The 24,689-nt window shown below is 40.6% G+C and overlaps 2 protein-coding genes across 6 annotated transcripts in view; one reads left to right on the top strand and one right to left on the bottom strand.

The window, feature by feature from the left end:
• LOC123938270 overlaps positions 1–23,459 on the bottom strand; it is a 64,695-nt gene extending 41,236 nt beyond the window's left edge. For 4 of the 5 annotated variants that reach the window (XR_006817700.1, XR_006817702.1, XR_006817701.1 and 1 more), the window contains exons 1-3: positions 23,037–23,459; positions 21,314–21,481; positions 10,331–10,398 (exon numbers count right to left, since the gene is read on the bottom strand). Coding sequence is in view for 2 of the 5 variants with exons in the window: in XM_045999515.1 (XP_045855471.1) it covers positions 10,331–10,398; positions 21,314–21,481; positions 23,037–23,154 (354 nt within the window). In the remaining 3 variants the exon portion in view is untranslated. The remainder of the gene's footprint in view (positions 1–10,330; positions 10,399–21,313; positions 21,482–23,036) is intronic. The other variant, XM_045999516.1, reaches the window with a different exon arrangement.
• XRCC4 (X-ray repair cross complementing 4) overlaps positions 21,199–24,689 on the top strand; it is a 275,028-nt gene continuing 271,537 nt past the window's right edge. Inside the window, exon 1 of the mRNA XM_045999510.1 lies at positions 21,199–21,236. The gene's annotated coding sequence lies outside the window, so the exon portion shown is untranslated. The remainder of the gene's footprint in view (positions 21,237–24,689) is intronic.

Below are 24,689 nucleotides of genomic sequence, written 5' to 3'. Positions count from 1 at the left end.
CAGCTGCAAGAGCAGAGGCCCCTGCCAAGTACCAGCCTTTGATTCTCCTCTCTACCAGGCAGGAGCTAGTTCATTCTCTGGGCACCCAGCCACATTTCAGAGAGAGCCGGCCTGGTGAGGACTGGGGCAGCCCCCCTAACAAGTCACTACTATGAACTGGCCTGAACCATTAACAGTGTTAAAGAATCGAGCCATTAGCAACTAAGAGGATACAGGGGATGATTTATTTAAAGAATTATAGAGCCACTGATAAAATATAAGGTTCAAAATAAACACATTATAATACATAGAACATGATTTAGAATCCTAGATGTAGGGTGGCTTCTAATTGAGACTCAGTTTCAAATACAGGGATTCTGGACTCCGTTGGTTTTCTAATTAAATAATGAATAAACAATTCACTATTTCCTGTCAGATCCCTGGAACCAAATGGGCATCAATCATTCCAAATGAGATAATCAATGGATTGGAGCATGTGTGGGACTCAGGGTCTTTGAAACGCTGGCAGCCTCACCAGCGTGTGGGAAGGGCCTCACATTACCTCTGCCCAATGTGAAATGTCACTCGTGTCCTCCCTCGTTTTTCACCCTCAATCTCATCTAGAGCAGGTCCGTGATTTCAACATCAAGTCCTGCTCACCATGGCCTTATTGCAGTGCTCTGTTTTTATTGGAAATGGCAGCTCTTATTCCAACAGACCCCCAGGCTTCCGTTTGTGGCAGTCTGGGTTTGTGTTTGTTGTCAGCCTAAGGGGTTAAAAATCATTTTAAATAATAGCATGATGGATGCAGTCCTTCTCTTCACTTGCCTCAGGAACAGTTTGGTAATTTGCATTTAAAGTCACAGAACCTGTTTGGGTGGGAGAGCTCAATTTTATCCAATTAGACTTTTTTTTTGAAGGTACAAGAAAAAATAAAATTGTTGTTTAAAGACGTTGAGCTAACAAGGCATGCTGCAGAAAAGTTTTTGAGTACTAACGATAGGTTCACAGTGTCGTTTAAAGAGATGACAAAGCTCTTGTAGTCACCATGTTTTAAAAATCTGTATGTATATTTTTTCTCAAGAAAGAAAGAACCTTGAAGCATCCTGTGGTCTTAATATCTCAGAAGTCCTAAGGGATGCTTGAACCAATTAATAAAGAACCCTGCACTTGAAGTATTTGAAAGCCAACCTTTGTGGTGAACAGAGAACATCAGTTAATCACACATTAGGAATGATTCCTTTGTTCGATGTGTGAAAATGGTTTCTAAGCAGACATTCTTAAATTGTCATACACAATATTTATCTCCTCGAAGCCACAGTAATTCAAACAACCAGGGTGACCTTTTAAATAGTATTCTGTTTTCTGTCTCTCGGAAAGCAATTTAAGGGGTTTCACTCTATTAGTGGGATTTTCCCTTTCTTTTCCCTAGTCTTCAAAAGATTTTTCTTTCATCTTCTTTTCTTTCTCTCCAGCTACAAAATGTGCTCATTATGGACCTATCTGTCAGCTATAAAAGGGAGGAGACTCCTTCTGTTTCAGCAGGTATGAATCTCAATAGCGGCTTTCATCTCCAGAGAGTTCGCTTCTGCTCTATTTAATAAAACCCAACACTTCAGTTATCACAGTCATTAGGAAGAAGCAGGGCTGGAAGAGGGAAAGCCTTCATTTATTTTAGTGTCATATATAATTGTACTGTTTATTTCCCCAATGGGTTCTACACTTTCCTGCTACTTTTTTTTTTTTCTTTTGGAGTATTTCTGAAGGAAAGCTCCTCATGACAGAAAACTAAGCAGCAGCAATAACAGCAGAAAACACTCTTTCAGAAACCAGAGTAGTTCTAGTACCAGGCAATTAGCACAAGTAAATGCGGGGATGCCATTCATCTCTAACTAAACCAAATTCCTCTGAATATCATTGCCACTTTTTTTATTGTCTTTACCCCTCAACTAATGGGAAGCTTGTTTGATGAGCCAAGTTTTCCTATGGCACAGCACAAAAGGGATTTATGTTTGATAACTTAAAAGGGCCGCAAGTCTCTGTGGATAGGACCGACAAAGGTTATAAAATGCATCTTGTGAAGCTATAGTCAGAATTCCAGTATTACATGAGTGCATGAAAACCAAGCTCAATTAATTACTTATAACAACCTTCCCTTGTTTAAGAAGCTAAAGAAAATATATAAGAAGTTGCAATTAGTAAAAGTACAAAATATTGGGGCGCCTGGGTGGCTCAGTGGGTTAAGCCTCTGCCTTTGGCTCAGGTCATGATCCCGGGGTCCTGGGATCGAGCCCCGCATCAGGCTGTCTGCTCGGCAGGGAGCCTGCTTCCTCCTCTCTCTCTGCCTGCTTCTCTGCCTACTTGTGATCTCCGCCTGTCAAATAAATAAAAATCTTAAAAAAAAAAAAAGTACAAAATATTCTGAAAATTATCAGTGCTGGGTCTGTAGAGAAGGGGATTTCAGTGGCTTTCCACCAAGGTCACTCATATCCTGGTCCCCCAGATTTCTGTGAGCTACGTGATAAGCCATCAGCTGATCCTAACCGATATTGATTCAGATGATTTAACAATGGAATCATATCATCTAAGAGATTTTTAAAGATTTTATTTACTTATTTCAGAGTGAGAGAGAGAGAGCGAGAGTGCACAAGTAGGGGTGGGGTGGGGCAGAGAGAGAAGCAGACTCCCCACTGAGCAGGGCACCTTGACATGGGGCTGGGATCATGACCTGAACTGAAGGCAGACACTTAACTAACGGAGCCTCCCATGCATCCCTCATCTGAGACATTTTTAATCAGAAGAAACCCCAAAACTCATGCTGTTTGGAATTTTTTTTTTTTTTTTTTTTTTTTTTTGACAGACAGAGATCACAAGTAGGCAGAGAGGCAGGCAGAGAGAGAGAGGGGGAAGCAGGCTCCCTGCTGAGCAGAGAGCCCAATGTGGGACTCCATCCCAAGACCCTGCGATCATGACCTGGGCCAAAGGCAGCAGCTTAATCCACTGAGCCACCCAGGCGCCCCAGTTTGGAAATTTTTAACTTAGGGTTCAAAACCTCCTGAATTAATAAGTGCAATTATTTATAGGTATATGCATATTTATAGAAAGAGAATTCTTGCATTTCTTCAACTTTTCTAAGAGACTGATGACTCAAAAAAAAAGAGAGATTGATGACTCAAGGAAATGTAAAAATTATTAATCTAGTTCATCTTCATCTCTGTGAGAACTTGCTATATAATAAGGCTGTATTTTTTCTGAAGTTCTAAGCTAACCCGTCAATTGATGATCAGTCTGCACACGGACAGCTGGTATTATGTGACATTGTCTACATATAGCTGTTTCACTGTATTTAATGTACAGAGTCAGAAACTTTGCAACACAAAGTAAAATTTTTTTCTAACTAGCCGTTCGTCTCCTAGGTCAGTTGGTTATTAAAGCTCTATAGATCAACACAACCATTTTCATTCTTTGGAAATCAAAACTGGTTCTCTTGAATATCTATTCCATATGTAAAATAAAGTCAAACACTAATTTTTATATACTTTTCATATTTTTTCCGTGCATTTCTAAGATGTGCAGAGCTATAATTCCTACCCTTTATAAACTGAAATCGGAAGTGTGAATTTCGTTGAGGAGTAACTAGAAACCTGTAAAGATTATGGATGACATGTGCACCATATGGAAAACATTGTTCAAAATTCAAATTGTACCTTTCAAGTGTCTCTCACATCTCAGCATGTTTTGGTTTTTCTAATATAAAAAGGTCAAATCACTGGTACTAGGTGTCTTTCGCCTCGATTTGACATCCTACAGTACCAGGAATCATTTTTTTGGTTTTGTTTTTCCACTTCTATTTCTTCTGGTGTTGGTTCACTCCCCATCTCTCCCCCAGCTCCCTCTCCTCTTCCTGCTCAGCCTTCCCCACCAGAAAAAAAGAATTAAAGTTTGCTATGCCACGCAAAAGTAAACCAAAGTAAACTATTCGGACAATTATGTGGAAGACAACAAAAGCAACTAAGTAATTATGAACTATATAATAAGCAAACGTCAGAGACTCTCAGTGACCCGAAAATGAGAGAAAGGAAAAATCTTACTTTTCAAATTTATGTAAAATATACAAGGCAAAGAAATAGATTTTAGTAGGTGGCCACAAGTGGTGGTAGAATTTCCTCCAGATCTATTCAAGAAAATGCTATATGTCTGGTTTTAATTTTTTCAGTAACACTTCCACTTATCTAGACTGTATAACTCGGAGGTATATGTCATGAAGACATCTGACCCTGGCGTGAAAGCACTGAGGTCTCAGCCCGGAGCCACCACTTACCAACACCGACTAGTCAGTCAGTGTCATGAGGCTGCATTTATTCATCACAAAATGGCGATAATAATAGTAACTACTTTGTAGACATATTGTGAGGTTTTGTTTTGTTTTGTTTTTTTAATATTTTATTTAATTATTTGACAGAGGTCACAAGTAGGTAGAGAGACAGGCAGAGAGAGAGGGGGAAGCAGGCTCCCTACTGAGCAGAGAGCCCCATGCAGGGCTTGATCCCAGGACCCTGAGACCATGACCTGAGCTGAAGGCAGAGGCCTAATCCATTGAGCCACCCAGGCGCCCCATATTGTGAGGTTTTAGTAAGATCTTCAATATAAAGCAAAATGTCTGACACACTTCAAGATTGCTGTAAACATCACATTATTAGTACTGTTATTTTAAAAAAAATTTTAAAAGATTTTATTCATTAATTTGAGATGGAGAGAGAGTGAGTCAGCAAGAGAGCCTGAACGGGGTGGTAGGGGCGGAAGGAGAGGGAGAAGCCGACTCCCTGCTGAGCAGGGAACCCAATTTGGGCTCAATCCCAGGACCATGACTTGAGCCAAAGGCAGATACTTAACCAGCTAAGTCACCCAGGCACCCCGGTACTATTATTTTTTTATTTTTTTATTATTATTAGGCTCCATACCTTCAGCTCTTGCATCAGAAAACGCTATAGTGCCCCTCTTCTTGAGGTTGCAACTTCAGATGTTTTTCATCTTAGCGTTCTTCTGTACTGGTGATTCTCATACTTCTGCCTGCATCAGAGTCACTGAGACGGCTTGTAAAAAACACAGGATACTAGACTTCATTCTCAGGTTCTCATTCAAAAGTCTGCGGTGGGCCCAAGACTGCATTTCTAGCAAGTTTCCAGATGGTAAGGATGCCGCTAGTCAGGGATAATGTTCTAAATCAAGGTTGGTAAACGTTTTCCAAGAAGCACCAGATAGGAAATATTTCAAGAGCAGCCCTAGACAATATGTAGACAGATGAGTGTGGCTGTGTTTTAGTCAAAGTTTCTTCATACACACTGGTATTTGAATTTCATATAATGTTCTCATCATGAAATATCTTTTATATGTTTGGCCGGTAAAACATATAAAAGCCATTCTTAGCTTGTGGGTCATGTAGAAATAGGCTGTGGGCCATAATGTGTCAATTCCTGCTCTGTGGAGACTCAAGTGGTTCTTGCCTGCCCAGTCTGAGGCAGAGTCGTCTACCTTCCTCCCTGGCTCAGCCTGAGCCTATGCTTTCCTCAGTACTGGTAGGAGTCTCGACAGTAGCTTGTCAGAACTGCTGGGGAGACAGCCTGCTTGTTACTGTCTTTCCTAGAAAGTGCCGTTCCAGTCATTCTAGCGTTTTAGCTTCAGCTTCAGCCTCTCTTAGAGCATGTACTTTGGTATACGTAAAAGAATCCTTTGTCTCTTTAGCATTGATGTCCTTCTTCTGGCCATGTACTGATTTTCCTTTGGAGACTGTAATTTCCTCCCTGGGTAGTGGCCCGGTGATTGGGTTGGTTAGGCTCATCAGATCATCTGATTTCCCGTGGTCACAAGCATTGGTTTAGGAATGGGAACAAGACCTTGTTCAGGCCAGTGAAATGTGAAGGGATTTTTGCTAGAAAATTATGGAAAAGGAGGGTACTTGCTCTTCTTCCTCCAAAGTTATGAAAGAGACCTTTTCTTTTGTTGTGGACTGTATGTTCAGGGAGCAAATTCTGGAATGGCAGCAGGCATTATTGCTATGATGAAAGAAATAAGGCTAAGGCAGTAGAAAAAAATTGAAAGGATAGAGCTGAGAAAACTATGTATAAACAATTAGTGTCCTAGTCCCATTTCTAGATCAAACCTTTGGATCAAGCCACATCTGAAACTATTAGATAACTCACGACCATTCAGTTATTTGAGTCAGTATATTCCCTTTTACTGAAAAAAGATTAAGAGAAATGTTTTCTCTTACCTAAGCTTTAAATCATCCTAGCAAATGGGATTAATGTAATCTGGAATTAACTCAGTGAAAAAGGAAAGTAGAGAAGGATCAGGATGTTTATATTCTTGTGTCAGATGGACCGATTACTAACTTCATCTCTGAAACACTTTGGGTCTTCAGGTCAAATGAGGGGAGTGGATTAGGCTAGTGGTTTTTTGTTTGTTTGTTTGTTTGTTTTAATTTTTAATTTATTTGGCAGAGAGAGATCAGAAGTAGGCAGAGAGGCAGGCAGAGTGAGAGAGGAGGAAGCTGAGCTCCCTGCTGAGCAGAGAGCCTGAGGCAGGACTTGATCCCAGGACCCTGAGATCATGACCTGAGCTGAAGGCAGAGACTTAACCCACTGAGCCACCCAGGTGCCCCTAGGCTAGTGGTTTTTAAACATTTTCTACATGTGAAGCCCTTTCTTCAAATGAAGTCTGAGGCAGAATCCAAAGAATTGCTCTCCAAATGGGAGCCCAAAGTATTGAACATGTCCTCTCTTCTGTGACTTCAAAGAAACTTCAAAAATTATCTATGGCTTCGAGGATCATAGTTGGAAAATAAATGGAAGTAGTGATCTGATGGCCGGAGTTGGACTCCAAAGCATAGGTCTGGTGTTCAAGAAACATGAGTTCCAACCCAAACTCTGCTGCATTCATCCTTTATGTGACCAAGGGTAAGTTACTAAAAGATCACTAAGCTTCATAATTCTTTTCAACTGTAAATGGAATAATAAAAGCACGCTTCCCTTTGCATGGTTTCCAAGACTAGGACATAGTGCTTTGGAAGTTCCTGGCACAGTGCCTGGCACTGTGCGTACTCAAATGTTAACTGGGATGAAGGCTCTTTTTTTTTTTTTTTTTAAGATTTTATTTTATTTATTTGACAAAGAGAGAGAGATCACAAGTAGGCAGAGAGGCAGGCAGAGAGGTAGGAGGAAGCAGGCTCCCTGCGGAGCAGAGAGCCCGACGCGGGGCTCGATCCCAGGACCCTGAGATCATGACCTGAGCCGAAGGCAGCGGCTTAATCCACTGAGCCACCCAGGCGCCCCTGGGATGAAGGCTCTTACAGAAGTATTTGATAAGTGTGTTATATCAAAAGGGTGTTTGGGGGTGTGGATGGATTGTCAGGGCAAACTGGAGCGCATTATCCTTTGATTTCCTTTCATATGTTAGATTTCATTTTAGAAAGATAACCTATCACTTATCTAGAAACATCTGGATACTTTGAGGAATATTCCAAGACCTCTATCCTTACTAAAGGACATGCATACTCACAAAGTGCTTGACAAATAAGCATAATTATGACTAGAGTTGTAAGTAGAATAGATAGCACTTTTGTTACGTCTTGTGGCGTTTTCCAGGTTTAAAAGCATCACTTAGCTGCTGCTTAACTTCATCCTGTCCCTGTCTTAGATAGAAGACGTGAAACTTTCAGCCAGCCACCTGTTCCAGAGGATGTTGTTAGTAGGGACAGAGTGAGCCCTTCTTGGATTCTCTGGTGGGAAATACTATAGTCCAACTGTGAATTTCTCTGGATAACTTACATGTCCTTGAACCCTGGTTTGCTCCCCAAAAGAAGTGTGTTTGAAAGAGTTATTTTTTTTTAATTTTTAAAGTTTTTATGTATTTATTTGAGAGAGAAAGAGAGAGCATGAGTGGGGCAGGGCAGGGCAGAGGGAGAGGGAGAAGCAGGCCCACCTCTGAGCAGGGAGCCCAACCCGGGGCTAAATTCCAGGACCCCAGGATCATGACCTAGGTGGAAGGCAGACGCTTAACTGATTGAACCCTGCCAGGTGCCCCTAGACTAGTTATTTTAGTTTCAAATAACAAAATCAAAATTCTAATTTAAGCAAAAAACACTTTTTTTTTTTTTTTTAAAGAAAGAAAGGAGTAGGAAAGTTACTGGAAAGCTCTTGAGGGTTTTCATGAACATCTCACCAGAATGCTACCTTCGAAGTACCTTAACTGCACTTAACTCCAGGCCTCACTCTTTCTCCAAACCAGATCTTAAATAGCTGGGGCAAAGAATATGATTGTCTACGTTGACCAGGGGTCATCCATACCTTGACCATACTTTTCAGAAAAGCAGGAAAACTGAGTTGGGTTGGCATTCCAAAAGGTCCAGTTCAGGAAACATGTGCCAACTACACATCACTCACACACAAGCTCCACGAAAGTGTCAGAATAGAGGGCAAGAATCTAAGTTCCATGGAAGGAAGAAGTCTATTTTTTTGTTGAATTCAATCAGACTGATACGTTTGTCGCCAAGTGAACATTCAGTACTAAGTGTACATCTGCATATTGATTGTCAGGCCACACCAGATGCCTCATTCCCTTGATGTTCAGTGCTTTACATCTATTGAACTAGCAGGAAGGTAGGAGCTGTTTGAGATGTTCTTTAGGGACTGGGTGACGTTAAGGATAGATACTTGGTGAGTTCAAGAAGGTCATTCTGGAGCCTTATTCTTATCTAGAGAAATCAGTATCACATATGGTCACTGATAGCAATTGCAACTGCTGCTTATTTACAAAATTCACCTGCCCCTGAATCCCTTTTACCATATCAGTCACAGTAGAATAACTGGTCCATTTCTCCCATCCAAGTACTAACCAGGCCCGACCCTGCTTAGCTTCCGAGATCAGACGAGATCGGGCACGTTCATGGTGGTATGGCCGTAGACTAACTGGTCCATTTCTAAGCCTATCAGGACTTTCCAGTGAATGACCCTGGAACTCTCTCCAGCAACAAGTGAGGTGGACCTCATTCCAATCGTGGGGGGAAGAGATGCAGCTGAACTCAATTTCCCAGGAAAATTGGGTCCCTAAAGTCTCCAGGTGCCAGGCAGCTGGTAACTCCCATTACTGTCCGAAACAACTAATGGCTTATTTTGCTTGGCAGCTGAGTCCAAAATATGTATTCCTCCAACTGATGTTGCTTTCTTACCTGACTTATAACAAGGGGGCAGTGGTGGGCAAGGTCCCTTTCCTGGTGCATGCTCTGTGCACCAGCTGGACACCAGCCCAACCATGTCCTTCTGAAAGATGTGCAATAAGTAATTCCTCCCAGACCAGCTCACATTTCTGTCTCCACATTCTTATCTTCATCAAGTCGTGCCACTCATGCCAAATTGTTGAGTTTCTGTCCAACACATAGCTGTTCCTAACATCACATTTAGGAAGATTAAAGAAGTCCAGAGACTAGAGGGAGAATCGGACTAAGTTTGCCCCAAATTTCTGTTTTTTTTCCTGCCAGGGTGTCAGAGTAATGACTGTTAAAGTTCTTAAGAGAAAAAAAAAAGTGGTGTTTGGCAGAAGATTTCGCCGATGTTTGTTTTGTTTTGTTTTGAAGGAGTGTAGCTCTTGCTGATGGGATGTGTGTGAGAAGGGATTGAACATCTTCATAAATAAGAGTGTTCCTTACTTTCCATTTCACATCTCTTTGGTTCCAGTACATCTTTTTGGTTAGGAGGATGAGAGAAGAATAGCATATTCATTCAGGGTTCCGTGTAGAGCCAGAGCAAAGGTCTTACAAGTGTGATCATCTCATTGTTACTATTTTGGAAAAATGATGTTGCCTCCTCTTTCCCTGCTACATAGCCCAAGTCTCTAAATTCCTACTCTGATTTAATTTCCACTTGCCAGGCATGCCATTTCTTTACAATCTACTTGAACTTTATCGAAGGGAATGCAAAAGCATGACTGGGCACTTTTGATGGGTATTTGGTGCTTTGATAACTGTTTAGCATTTGAACTCTCTTATGGTAGGACCATTTCTCTGCTACAGAAATCAAAAGGGCCAAATACTTGGTATGTTCATCGCCTTGGCAGGTAGGGCACTATCCCAAGGCTTGAACTTGATCAGTAGGAATTATCACTAGACTAAATTAAAATATTAGTCCCAATTTTTCATCACATTCTGTGTCAATGACTTGCGCCATGTGACTTCACAGCTCTTCTCATTAAGATGCAATGTTTTTCACTGCCACTTGACTTGGGCTTTCCATATAACTTGCATTTGGCAATGAAATGTAGGTAGATTTGATATGGCAGAGGTTTGAAATGTACTTACACAGTTTCGGTTGGTATCTTGAACTTCTGCCATCACCATGAGAAGAATGGTCAGGCAGCCCACTGATCCTATCAAAATAAGAGATAGGAGTTGAAATGAAACTCAACCTGAAGTCTAGAGCCAAGTACAACCTAGCGTACCTTAGATCAGCAGCTCTCAGCTGACCCACATACAAATAAGCTAAAGTAAATTAATACTGTTTACAGTCACTGATTTTTTTTTAATTTTTATTTGTTTATTTACAGCATAACAGTGTTCATTGTTTTGGCATCACACCCAGTGCTCCATGCAGTACGTGCCCTCCTCATTACCCACCACCTGGTCCCTCAACCTCCCAACCCCCCCACTCCCCCGCCGCCCCTTCATAACCCTCTAGTTGTTTTTCAGAGTCCATAGTCTCTCATGGTTCATCTCCCCTTCCAGTTTCCCTCAACTCCCTCTCCTCTCCATCTCCCCATGTCCTCCATGTTATTTGTTATGCTCCACAAATAAGTGAGACCATATGATACTTGACTCTCTCTGCTTGACTTATTTCGCTCAGCATAATTTCTTCCAGTCCCGTCCATGTTGCTACAAAAGTTGGGTATTCGTCCTTTCTGATGGAGGCATAATACTCCATTGTGTATATGGACCACATCTTCCTTATCCATTCATCCGTTGAAGGGCATCTTGGTTCTTTCCACAGTTTGGCGACCGTAGCCATTGCTGCAATAAACATTGGGGTACAAATGGCCCTTCTTTTCACTACATCTGTATCTTTGGGGTAAATACCCAGCAGTGCAATTGCAGGGTCATAGGGAAGCTCTATTTTTAATTTCTTCAGGAATCTCCACACTGTTCTCCAAAGTGGCTGCACTAACTTGCATTCCCACCAACAGTGTAAGAGGGTTCCTCTTTCTCCACATCCTCTCCAACACACGTTGTTTCCTGTCTTGCTAATTTTGGCCATTCTAACTGGTGTCAGGTGGTATCTCAATGTGGTTTTAATTTGAATCTCCCTGATGGCTAGTGATGATGAACATTTTTTCATGTGTCTGATAGCCATTTGTATGTCTTCGTTGGAGAAGTGTCTGTTCATATCTTCTGCCCATTTTTTGATATGATTATCTGTTTTGTGTGTGTTGAGTTTGAGAAGTTCTTTATAGATCCTGGATATCAACCTTTTGTCTGTACTGTCATTTGCAAATATCTTCTCCCATTCCGTGGGTTGCCTCTTTGTTTTGTTGACTGTTTCCTTTGCTGTGCAGAAGCTTTTGATCTTGAGGAAGTCCCAAAAGTTCATTTTTGCTTTTGTTTCCTTGGCCTTTGGAGACATATCTTGAAAAAAGTTGCTGTGGCTGATATCGAAGAGGTTACTGCCTACGTTCTCCTCTAGGATTCTCACGTTGAGGTCTTTTATCCATTTCGAGTTTATCTTTGTGTACGGTGTAAGAGAATGGTCGAGTTTCATTCTTCTACATATCGCTGTCCAGTTTTCCCAGCACCATTTATTGAAGAGACTGTCTTTTTTCCATTGAATATTTTTTCCTGTTTTGTCGAAGATTATTTGACCATAGAGTTGAGGGTCCATATCTGGGCTCTCCACTCTGTTCCACTGGTCTATGTGTCTGTTTTTATGCCAGTACCACGCTGTCTTGGTGATCACAGCTTTGTAGTAAAGCTTGAAATCGGGTAACGTGATGCTGCCAGTTTTGTTTTTGTTTTTCAACATTTCCTTAGCAATTCGGGGTCTCTTCTGGCTCCATACAAATTTTAGGATTATTTGCTCCAGCTCTTTGAAAAATATCGGTGGAATTTTGATCGGAATGGCATTAAAAGTATAGCTTGCTCTAGGCAGTATAGACATTTTAACAATGTTTATTCTTCCAATCCAAGAGCATGGAACAGTCTTCCATCTTTTTGTGTCTTCTTCAGTTTCTTTCATGAGTGTTCTGTAGTTCCTCGAGTATAGGTCCTTTACTTCTTTGGTTAGGTTTATGCCCAGGTATCTTATGGTTCTTGGTGCTATAGTAAATGGAATCGATTCTCTAATTTCCCTTTCTGTATTTTCATTGTTGGTGTATAAAAAAGCCACTGATTTCTGTACATTGACTTTGTATCCTGCCACGTTACTGAATTGCTGTATGAGTTCTAGTAGTTTGGGGGTGGAGTCTTTGGGGTTTTCCATATAAAGAATCATGTCATCTGCGAAGAGAGAGAGTTTGACTTCTTCCTTGCCAATTTGGATACCTTTTATTTCTCTTTGTTGTCTGATTGCCATTGCTAGAACTTCTAATACTATGTTGAACAAGAGTGGTGAGAGTGGGCATCCTTGTCATGTTCCTGATCTCAACGGGAAGGCTGCAAGCTTTTTCCCATTGAGGATGATATTTGCTGTGGGTCTTTCATAGATAGATTTTATGAAGTTCAGGAATGTTCCCTCTATCCCTATACTTTGAAGTGTTTTCATCAGGAACGGATGCTGGATTTTGTCAAATGCTTTTTCTTCATCAATTGAGAGGACCATGTGGTTCTTCTCTCTTCTCTTATTGATGTGTTCTATCACACTGATTGATTTGCGAATGTTGAACCAACCTTGCAACCCAGGGATGAATCCCACCTGGTCATGGTGGATAATCTTTTTAATGTGCTGCTGGATCCTGTTTGCTAGGATCTTGTTGAGAATCTTTGCATCCATATTCATCAGTGATATTGGTCTGAAATTCTCTTTTTTGGTAGGGTCTTTGCCTGGTTTGGGGATCAGGGTAATGCTGGCTTCATAAAAAGAGTCTGGAAGTTTTCCTTCTGCTTCAATTTTTTGGAACAGCTTCAGGAGAATTGGTGTTATTTCTTCTTTGAAAGTTTGGTAGAATTCCCCAGGGAATCCGTCAGGTCCTGGGCTCTCGTTTTTTGGGAGGTTTTTGATCACTGCTTCAATCTCATTGCTAGATATCGGTCTATTCAGGTTGTCAATTTCTTCCTGGTTCAATTTTGGGAGTTTGTAGCTTTCCAGGAATGCATCCATTTCATCTAGGTTGCTTAGCTTATTGGCATATAACTGTTGGTAATAATTTCTGATGATTGTTTCTATTTCCTTGGTGTTAGTTGTGATCTCTCCCTTTTCATTCATAATTTTATTAATTTGGGCTTTCTCTCTTTTCTTTTGGATTAGTGTGGCCAATGGTTTATCGATCTTATTGATTCTTTCAAAAAACCAGCTTCTAGTTTCATTGATACGTTCTACTGTATCTCTCGTTTCTACCTCATTGATCTCTGCTCTAATCTTGATTATTTCCCTTCTTGCATGTGGAGTTGGTTTAATTTGTTGTTGATTCTCCAGTTCTTTAAGGTGTAGAACAGCTGGTGTATTCTGGATTTTTCAATGGTTTTGAGGGAGGCTTGGATGGCTATGTATTTCCCCCTTAGAACCGCCTTTGCTGTATCCCATAGGTTTTGGACCGAGGTGTCTTCATTCTCATTGGTTTCCATGAATTGTTTAAGTTCGTCTTTGATCTCCTGGTTGATCCAAGCATTCTTAAGCAAGGTGGTCTTTAGCTTCCAGGTGTTTGAGTTCCTTCTGAACTTTTCCTTGTGATTGAGCTCCAGTTTCAAAGCATTGTGATCGGAGAATATGCAGGGAATAATGTCAGTCTTTTGGTATCGGTTGAGTCCTGCTTTGTGACCCAGTATGTGGTCTATTCTGGAGAAGGTTCCATGTGCACTTGAGAAGAATGAGTATTCTGTTGTTTTAGGGTGGAATGTTCTATATACGTCGATGAGGTCCATCTGGTCCAATGTTTCATTCAATGCTCTTATTTCTTTATTAATTTTCTGCCTCGATGATCTGTCTATTTCTGAGAGAGGCATATTAAGATCCCCTACTATTATTGTATTCATATCAATATGACTCTTTATCTTGATTAATAGTTTTCTTATGTAATTGGGTGCTCCCATATTGGGGGCATAGATATTCACAATTGTTACATCGTCTTGTCGGATAGTCCCTTTAAGAATTATGTAGTGTCCTTCTGTATCTCTGACTACAGTCTTTAGTTTAAAATCTAATTTATCTGATATGAGAATCGGTACTCCGGCCTTCTTTTGAGGCCCATTGGCATGAAAGATGCTTCTCCATCCCTTCACTTTCAGTCTGGGTGTATCCTTAGGTTCAAAATGGGTCTCTTGTAGACAACATATGGATGGGTCCTGTCGTTTTATCCAATCTGCAACCCTGTGTCGTTTTATGGGCGCATTTAGGCCATTCACATTGAGAGTGATTATTGAGAGATAGGTTTTTATTGACATCGTGTTGCCTTTGAAGTCTTTCTGTCTATAGATTGTTTCTATATTTCTGTTCAATGATATTCTTAGGATTTTTTCTCTTTTATAGGACCCCCCTTAATATTTCCTGCAGTGTCGGTTTGGTGGTTGCATAGTCTTTTAAGCCTTGCCGGTCTTGGAAACTCTTTATCTCTCCTTCCATTTTAAATGTCAGTCTTGCTGGATAGAGTATTCTTGGTTGCATGTTCTTCTCATTTAGTACTCTGAATATATTTTGCCAGCCCTTCCTGGCTTTCCAGGTCTCTGTGGAAAGGTCTGACGTTATTCTAATGGGCTTTCCTCTGTATGTAAGAAGCTTCTTTGTCCTAGCTGCTTTTAAGAGGGTCTCTCTTGAAACATAATTCCCCATTTTAATGATAAGGTGCCGTGAGGACTTTCGAGAATCTAAAATCTTGGGAGGAAATCTTTCTGCCTCTAGTACATGAACGTTGTTTCCATTCGTGAGATTGGGAAAATTTTCATAGACAACTTCTTCCACTATATCTTCTAGACTTCTTTCTTTTTCTTCCCCTTCAGGGATTCCAATAATTCTGACATTGGAACGTTTCATGGCATCGTTTATTTCCCTGATTCTGTTTTCGTGGCTTCTGAGCTGTTTGTTCCAGGCTTCCTCCTGATCCTTTCTCTCTATCTGTTTGTCCTCCAGATCACTAATTCTATCTTCTGTCTCAGTTACCCTAGCTTTTAGAGAATTTAGATTGGATTGGAACTCATTGAGAGCATTTTGAACATCATCCCTGGTGGCTTTCAGTTCTGCCCTAACATTGTGAACATCATCCCTGGTGGCTTTCAGTTCTGCCCTAATCAATTCTGTTTGGTCATCCATGGCTTTCTCCAACCTAGCTATTGCCTGGATAATTGTTAGTCTGAATTCCTTTTCTGACATATTGTCTATGTCGATAGCCATTAGCTCTGTTGCAGAAGGCCCATCCTCTGTATTTTTCTTCTGTTGGGTATTCCTCCTCCTAGTCATTTTGGTAAGAGATGACTAAACAGATGCAGCTGGACTTATCGATTGTGGTGCAGTCAATGTTCACCCTGGAACGCTTCTGTGCAATCAGGATTCCCCACCCAAATGAGAGAAAAAAGAAAAGAAAAAGAAATAGAGAAGAAGAAAGAAAAAAAAAAAGGGGAAAGAAAAGAGGGAAAAAAAGGGGAAAAAAAAGGAAAAAAAAGGAAAAAAAAAGAGAGAGAGATAGGAAAAAAAGGGAAGATAAAAGAGAAGGCTCGGCCCAAGTGGGCCACAAGGTAAGATTTGTGGAGTATACAAACAAAAACAGACAGACAAAAAGAGTGATAAAAGTATATGACAAGAGAAAAAAATATGTATATATAAGCAAAAAAAAGGGAAGAACCTCATCAGAAAGAACCCCAAGTATAAGGTTTATATATTATTAGGACAAACACAAATTCACAGAAACACTGACAGAAGGAAAAATTGGGAGAATGGTTATAGATTCTCAGTGTGGGTGAGGAAGGTTATTTTGATTCTTCCTGAAGGTATCTTGATGTTTTTGTTAAGGGACTCAACTTTCCTAAGTTACAGGGGGATTAGAAACTGGTTTGCTTATAGGGGTAGCATTGATTGGGGAAAGGGGATTACCTTGAAGTTTAACTCTATATGTATAGTAGAAAATAAAAATTAAAAAAGAATAAACTAGACTAAACTAAGTTAAAATTAAAAAGAATTAAAAAAATAGAAAAACAAAAGAAAAACACGGGTATATGTATCAAAAAGTTCAGGTTAGAAGGTTATTAAAGAATTTGATGTACTGGACATCTCAGTGTGATGGTAAATAGGTTAAAAAATTATAAAAAGTATAAAAAATAGGTTAAAAAATTTAAAAAGAACCAGAATATTGGTAAAGAGTTAAAAATAAAAGTTGTATTTATGAAGTAGTGGTGATTGTTCTCTTGTAGTCTTTTTTTTTTTTTTTCTTCCTTCCTGGTTGGTTTTCTGGGGGAGGGGCCTGCCACATGGGTTTTCAGACAATGATGTTCCCTGAGTTAGGTCCTCCCGCTCCCCTCAAGGGGGTGAGCTCTTTTTTTTTTTCAGGAAACTGGTTTTTTTTTCAGCCTTTTGTTCTCTGGGGGTTTTTATGTTCTTTCCTCTGCTTTCTCTCGCCTTGACAGCTTTTGTTGGTTTTTGGAGGTTTAGAGGAGAGCAAACAGCACCCCAACCTCCCTCTCAGAGAGAAGCCTCAGACTGTTTTGCAAAAGCTGCTGGCAGAGTCGGTTCTGAGTCACTGTCCCTGGGGATGCAGGAGCTCCTCGTTGTACCCAAAACCAGGGCAGCGGTGGCTGTCTAGGCAGCTCCAGACCGCCAGAGAGGTTCCGAGCAGAGATCGCGCACTGAGATTTTCCCGCTGTCCCGGGCTGGGAATGTCTGGTTTTTCCAGCTGCCAGAGCTCCAGGCTAGCGCCTATGAGCACCTTTCCCAAGGGAGGGTGTGGGACACGCGCGTTTCAGGATTGCCGTCTGGCCAGGCTCCCAGCCCCTCAAGGGAGCCAGACCCCACTCGTTCTCGGGCGCGCTGGCGTTCAGGTGCAGTGGCCACTCAGGGACGGAGACCTGATTTCTCCGCCGCACTCTCTCTGGCTCCGCGCCAGGGGAGGCTGTCCTGGGTCCGGGGACTGAGGTCCCTGACCCTAACCGCCCAGGTTCCCACTATTACCCCCACCCCGCGATCCTTTGCTCTTTGTTTTTTGAGTGCTTTCAACCAGACTCCAAGTTAATGCTGGTCCCCAGACGCAGAGCACTCTCGTGTTGGGGTGTTACTTTCCGATAGGTCACCTCTGGTGGCTCCCTCCCCCTTTTGTTTATCTTCGGACGTTCCCAGTCTGCTTTACCTGCCACTGGCGTCTTCTGCTCCTGTAGAGATCCAGACGTGTATAATTCTGATCTCAGGCTGATTTCATGGGTGGTCGGAGTTCTTTGGTAGGTAATCAGCTCACTTTAGGGTACAGGTTGAAATGGTGCCTCCTCCTACTTCGACGCCATCTTGACTCCCCCAGTCACTGATTTTTTATAGTGGTTTCATTGTGCAGCTCTTGGTGTGGCAACAGGTGACCAAGACACTTAACCTTGGGACTTTGAATTTGTAGCACATGATGCATGGAAGTGGAGAAAGTGAAGAATTTATATTGCCTACGAGGATACCACCTTCAGGAGCATCTGGCATGGTGCTAATGACAAGGCCCAGGGTTCAGAGGTGGCATCAGGTTTCAGCTCCCCCATGTTCTTCTTTCATCTGTTTCTGTAGCTTCCCAGCCTTCTGAGCTATTCTGTATTCTATAAGATCCTTAGGAGATAACTAATATCCTTCCAATAAGTTTAGTTTCTGCTTAATTTGGTCTGGGCTGGGATGTGTTGTTTGCAAATAAGAACCCTGTCTGAATCAGCCCTTAGATTTCACTGGAAGTGGAGGATTTGGAAAAAAACAGAGAGTGAAACTGGCCAGTAGTGGAGGAAGCGGCACGTTCGTCCATGAGTCCACAATTCTGGTGGCGTGGTGCACAGGAGAAGCTCTGTATGGGGTGAGGCAGGCTCTTTATCTTATGCCTCTGAGAATGTTCAACATTTCCAATTTCACAGAGAGCACATGAGGATGCGGTTGGTCAGTAGGCTGTCTTTCAAAAGGAGTGATCATTGTTTTTCAGTCGGTAATCTAGGTCCATCAACAATCCTAAAACTGGGGCACCTGGGTGGCTCAGTGGGCTAAAGCCTCTGCCTTCGGCTCAGGTCATGATCCCAGGGTCCTGGGATTGAGCCCCACATCAGGCTCTCTGCTCAGCAGGGAGCCTGCTTCCTCCTCTCTCTCTGCCTGCCTCTCTGCCTACTTGTGATCTCTGTCAAATAAATAAATAAAATCTTTAAAAACAACAACAACAACAAAAACAAAAAACAATTCTAAAGCTAATAGTATAGGAAAAAAAATTTTTTTAATGTCTAAAGCCATATACAACTACCACATAATCACTCATGCACGGTTTTTTTTTGTGTGTTTTGTTTTTTTAACTAAGATTTGCCAAATACTTTATTTTTTTCTAAAGCCTCAAAGTATGTATAACTGAATCGTGTAATACCAAATTCTTCAGTGTTTTATAAAGCATGTGAAATGAATGGAGATATGTTTGCCGTTATTGTCATAAACCAGAGAATCAGGAGTATTTATGAAGTTGACAACCTTGTGCCATGTAATCTCAGAGAGGTGCATTTCATTTCATTTAAGGTAGAAGAGAATTGAGTTTCATCACTCAGAAAATAAACTCATTTACTTGGCATTAGTTTTATATTCAACCCCCAAGACATTTATTTCTGGAACTTGGATCACACTTACTGTACTGTGTATGTAAAACGTTCACTGACTAGTATATACATTTTAAGTTTATTATCTTTGCCTTTACACAAAACCCTTGGCAGACTATTCTTAATGCATATATGTTAGAGATCCCAGAGTCTGTTTCTTGTCAGTTCTAAATTTAAATGATTTACTCTCCTGATGGTTGAAAATGCTTCAAGTCAGGGCATTAGGGGGTAAATCAGTCCATTTGTGCTTCTTCAAAGAATTAAGAATTTACACGATAGACTAAAGTTTACTAAATACTGTTCACAAAGGCAAATAAGGAGTGACCGCCCTTAAATACTTTAAGTTCATTTGAAACATCTAGTTTGAGAAGCAAATGGGAAAAAGGGGAATAAGAGAAACAGAATTGAAGGTAAAATGACAAAGACCTTTCATATTCTCATGGGAATGAAACAAAGAGGAAAAAAATCAATAAAGCAAGTTGCATCAAGAGCCTGACGGTCTGAAAATAACAAGCACAAAGAAAAAAAGTAGAGCATGAAATTCAAATGTCCGTTCTTAGCATTTCTTTTATCATAGATCTTCACCATAAAAATATAGATTAAAAAAACTAAAAGGAGATAACAACCATCGTTATTTCTACCTCCTAGAGAAAGCCACCATTAACATGTTGGTATGCATTTTTTATAGCTCTCTTTTTATAAATCTGTGTGTGTGTGTGTGCGCGCTCAAATACAGGATTTTTTTTTACTAACAGATCACATTTTATAGTGTTTTGTAACATGATTTCATCACTTAATATATTGTGTGCAGCCCTTCGTGTCAAAAATACACTTTGATATGCATTTAATGGCTGCACAAACATTTCTTCTTTAGAGTAAACAAATGAATTCTGCCAATATTTTCTATAAATTTCCATCCCACTACTTCCATTATTAAAATGAAGCTATAGCCTCATTGCGCCCTGAATGACTGAAAAACTGTAGAATTAATGATGTCAGTAGGGTAGATGGCCTTCTGATGTCAGGCTGTGGCATCCATAGGAGCCTTGCTAAGTCTGAATGTTCTATAGGAAGCCCACAGCCTTGGCTCACTTTTTCAGCTCCTGTGTCTGCTTTTAGTCTGTCTCTCTCAGATGATTCATTTCTTTTGCCCAGCCTGGGGAACATCTCTGTTTTGCTCAGTGTCCTGCGATGTTTAATAGAATGGATTCAAATATGGTACTTAAGCGCTGATCCCCTTGCCTAATGCACACAGATACTTCATTGAAGACTCATGGTGGTAGGGAAGGGAATGACTTAACATGCATTGTGCCCTGCTCTACTAAAGGTTGATAAAATATGAATGTTAAGCCTCTGAAGAGTGTAATTTTAGTTTGGAAGTAGTGGTGGAGTGGAGAGAAATTTCCAAGTCCCCTGGTAATAATGAGCAGTAAGTAGTCAAGTCTCGTTACCTACATGTGCTTCTTATCCTAAACAAAAGTTCTGTGCATGCAGAGCTAAGTAGAAACTTGGGATGTCCATTTCACTAAGAAAAAAAAAAAGCAATCTTAGAGGACACTGATACGATTTGTGCTGTTCTGTCCTTTAAATGTAGGACATCTGAAAGAGGAAACAATGTAATTGTCCAGTAACAGGCTATAGTATAATTGCAAAAATCTATAATTTGTGTAAAGATGTTCATGTTAAATGGGGAGGCTATAAAATAGTGTGTAATATTTTTTATCTCATTTTGTAAAAATAAATTATGTATTTTTTACATCAAATATCTTTACATCAATCATTAATGGTGGTTATTTCAGACTGGTAAGATTACTGGAAACCTTTATTTCTTTCTTTTTGTGTATTTGCATTTTCTAAATTTTCTTTAATTCAAAGATTTAAATAGCCAGAAAAAACATTTTTAAACATTTCTAGGTATGAGACATAAGGTGTTAATGGAATTTTGTCTCCCATATCATTCTGAAGAACTTCGTTGCACCATCTCTCAATTACAGGGCTTGTCCTTCAGACGTCACTATCCTCTTAGAAGCAAGAATAGACAGTGGAAAAATAGAAGCATTTCTTGTTCATTGAGTCTCACTGTGCTAGGGTGGTTAGGGGTGGGGGCAGCTATGCTAGCATATTACCGTGGATCATAATGTGTAAAAACTTATGGAGAGCAGAGAGTAGGGAAAAATGATAAGCAATTAAAAGCCTAGAAGTAATTTTCTTCCTATTTTTTCTTCTTTCCCTTTTTCAGGTTGATGTGGATATTTCCCTGAGCTGGTGTAGCTAGTGGGTGAGTTGATTCTTGCTGATATTCATAGATAAGGTTAATCTCAGGATTAGGGAAAAAGAGGAGTAACAAGCAAATACCCCGGGAATGTTTCCTATTGAAGTGACCACTCTTGTTATCACACAGCGTTTCCCGTAACTCTTCAAAAAGACTGAAGTGAGCCCTCACATAGTTTCTGGCAAGGAGAAGTCCTGGGTATATTTCATAAAGTAGAACTTCCAACAACAGTGGGATTTCCAGGAACATGCCTGAAAAATACACAAGTGAATTACCATTCTCTAAAAGCTCTCAGTCCAAGTTAAAGCAACCACTGAGAAAGAGAAGTAGGGGTCAGTGAAGAACGACTTCACTGTACTGTAATACAGGATAGTCACTGGTTTCCAGAGCTGGAAATCTTTCAGACACCTTCTAATCCATATCATGGAATATGAGACTTGCCCCGAAATTCTGGATGTATCATTCTCCCACCACTTACCCCTTAGGAAAATGGAAAAGGAGAACAGCACTCGCTCTCTTACAGTGGAGTTCTATTCCTCATGCATCTAGTTTTCATAGGGCTTTTTGCCATCTGTGCCAAAACTGCGTCTATATGTATTCAGCGGAAGGAGGAAGTGGAAGTAGTAAGTGTAACATGACCCATACCTACATAATGTGGACAAAAATATGAAATAGGCTGTATTGTGTGATAATGTCCCCTTAAAAGGAAATTAGAGGAATCGAGTATATTTGAGCCTTAAATCTCAAATCTCAACAACTTTCTTTTCTGAGAGCCGAAGTCTCTACATTTCCATGACTAATTAAAAGATGACAAATCTGGGTGGGGAAGGTGAAGTCCCTAAGGAATAGAGAGTGTTAATGTGCTTAAATAGAAGGGAAACCTGGGAAGAATTAGTGATACATGACTCAGGTTCTGTCAAGGCTGCTGACCAGACCAGCACCAGCTCACTAGTACCTTCCAGTGACCACTCACTTCCTTGTAACTCCATTGGGTGTGATATTCAGAGTGTCCAAGATCATCGATCATTTTGCTGGACTTCTTCACAGCCCTTCTGCTTCCTGGCTGAGTTATTTATGTAACATTATCCCACATGGGAAAGCCCAGCTGTTAAAGTTTTAGAATCAGGAATAAGAACACATTTTTATTAGATCTTTCATCTTGTCTACAGTATGTTTTTCTTGGTTTAAATAATGATAACAGCATGCAGGCTCCTCCACCATAACTCATTTGCGTGTACATGCCTTTGGAGGGGAGAGCTGGGGTTCTAAAATGGGGCAGATAGCAAACTGAGTATGTGTGGGATTGTATAATCACCAGGTGAGTTTGAACTCATACGCCTGGGGGGAAGTACTGCAGAGGTAAAAATGCTACAACTAAGTTACATATTGGTGGGAGCAAGATGGGGATATGAGAGAAAAAGAGTTTAGGGAATTAGAAAGTTTTGGTAATAGAAGAAAAATTGTACTATTTACAAAAATAGGGAAACTCAGAAAGAGGATGAGAAGGTTTAGAAGGGAAGTTGTTTGGAAGGGAAGCAGTTAGAGTTGCCGGGGAGAGATCCCGGTAAAAGGGTCTTACAGGGCATGATGACCTTGTGATGTATCAGCTTGGTTAGGCCAACCTACATTTCCTAGAATTCCCTTCCCTGTAAGACTCCGGTGAGAATGTGCTATGGGAGAGTCTTTTATGAAATTCGGAGGTCAGAAGCAAAGCGGTAGCCCTCTCATTAGCTCATACATGTTGTCAGAAATATACTGATGAACTTGATAGTGTGAGGGGACAGCTGGGACGACTACTCCTCTTACCTTGTCCTTTAGCCTCTCTGACTCCTGTGCCACGTGTATATTTTAGCTCCGAGATGAAGGTCACTGGCTTCTTTCTGCAGGATATCCACAGCACCAAGATCAGAGCAACAACTGACATGGGTTTTTAGCCCATTCTGCAGCCTCTATCCCTCCCTTCTTGACTATCTTCCCTGTGGATTTCAGCTCCAATATTGCAAACACATTAGCCTTATAGAGACTACTGTACTTTTTCTGATTGCGGGAGGTCAAATCCTCTGCATGAAATGGCCTTTCCTGTGTTTCAAAGAACTGCATAATTTGGTCTGTTTTTGTACCCAGTTGACACCATTCTTTGTCTTAGTAATATTCCTCATGCTAGCTTCCTATCAATTTCTCCACCACTTCAATCCTCAAGTCCTCTCTCTTTGACTCCATGGATTGGCCTCTAACCACCCCATCCAAATCATCCTTTGAGTTCTCCAAGGTCCTTACCAGAGAGCGTGTTTCCTCATGTAATTAATTCATTGGTTAGTTGGTCTTCACTACAACCTCGGTTCCAGGACAGGAGATGTATTTGTCTTGTTCCACACTATACACCCCAAACCTAGCACTGTAGTTGGCACAGAGCCAGTTCTCAACGGATTTTTCTAGGAATGGAGAGGGAGAGATGGAGGACCTACTTGGGGGAAGCAATGTCAAAGGGGTTAGTTTTCCATTCCTTGAGGGGCATACGTGTTATCCCGAGTCCTACCCCTATTTCTGTTCTTCATGGGAGGTCAGACTAATTGCCTAGGGATTCAGAAAACATCTTAGTATATCCCTATATCCAATTTCTAAGTGTTAACAGATTCAATTTCACTTCTCTGAAAAGGTGCTTGTGATGGTTAATACTTAAAAACAACTAGTATTGGAGTTGCCAGTAGTATGAATGCAATTTTACTTTGTGGGCTTAGAATTATGTTCCTATATGTTATTTTGGCCTTGATTCACTTAGAGCTAAAAATGTGATCCATTAACAGAGATCTGAGTGAGGTTTAGATTACTTATAAAACTCAATTTTCAGAAAACCCATCCCACTTTATTATTTTGTGTTTTACAGCTCTCTAAATTTCATATTGCAAACTTATATTTTACAAGTCGAAGTACTCTCATCATTTTCCAAGAATTAATAAAGTTTCCATTTGTGAATAATACGTTAGTTAAGAAGCAAGTGAATGTTTACTTATTAAATAAAAAGGAAAATGCTATCTTCTGGTTTTCAGGAGCCCTAATGAAATGTTACCGAGAACACTCTGTTTTTATAACCTTCAATTCCTAATGTCAAATCTTTTCGTGTTACCCTGACCATGCAGGTCACTTTAACACTTTCATACTGGAAATATTCTTTCTTCAGTCCTGGCCCTCTTGAAATCCTTCATGCCTTAACAGTTCCTTACTTCTTTTTAAACAGTATCTTTGCTCATCATTTTTCCAACACTTAGTCTAGACATAATACTTGATCAAAAATGTTGAAATGATTCATAAATTACATGTTTTGGCAATTTGGCTACACATGCTCAATCACTATACATTTTCTCCCAGGTTACTTCCCTTACCAAATAAAGCTCTGGTATTTTGCAGTTCTAGAGTGTTCTCGTCCTCCATACAGTCTATGAAGTGATTTACCCATATTTC

Source organism: Meles meles, chromosome 3, assembly GCF_922984935.1.
Source record: "Meles meles chromosome 3, mMelMel3.1 paternal haplotype, whole genome shotgun sequence".
NCBI classification, from domain to species: Eukaryota; Metazoa; Chordata; class Mammalia; order Carnivora; family Mustelidae; genus Meles; species Meles meles.
Note: the sequence above shows the minus strand (reverse complement) of the source record. Positions and strands in the feature narration are given on the sequence as shown.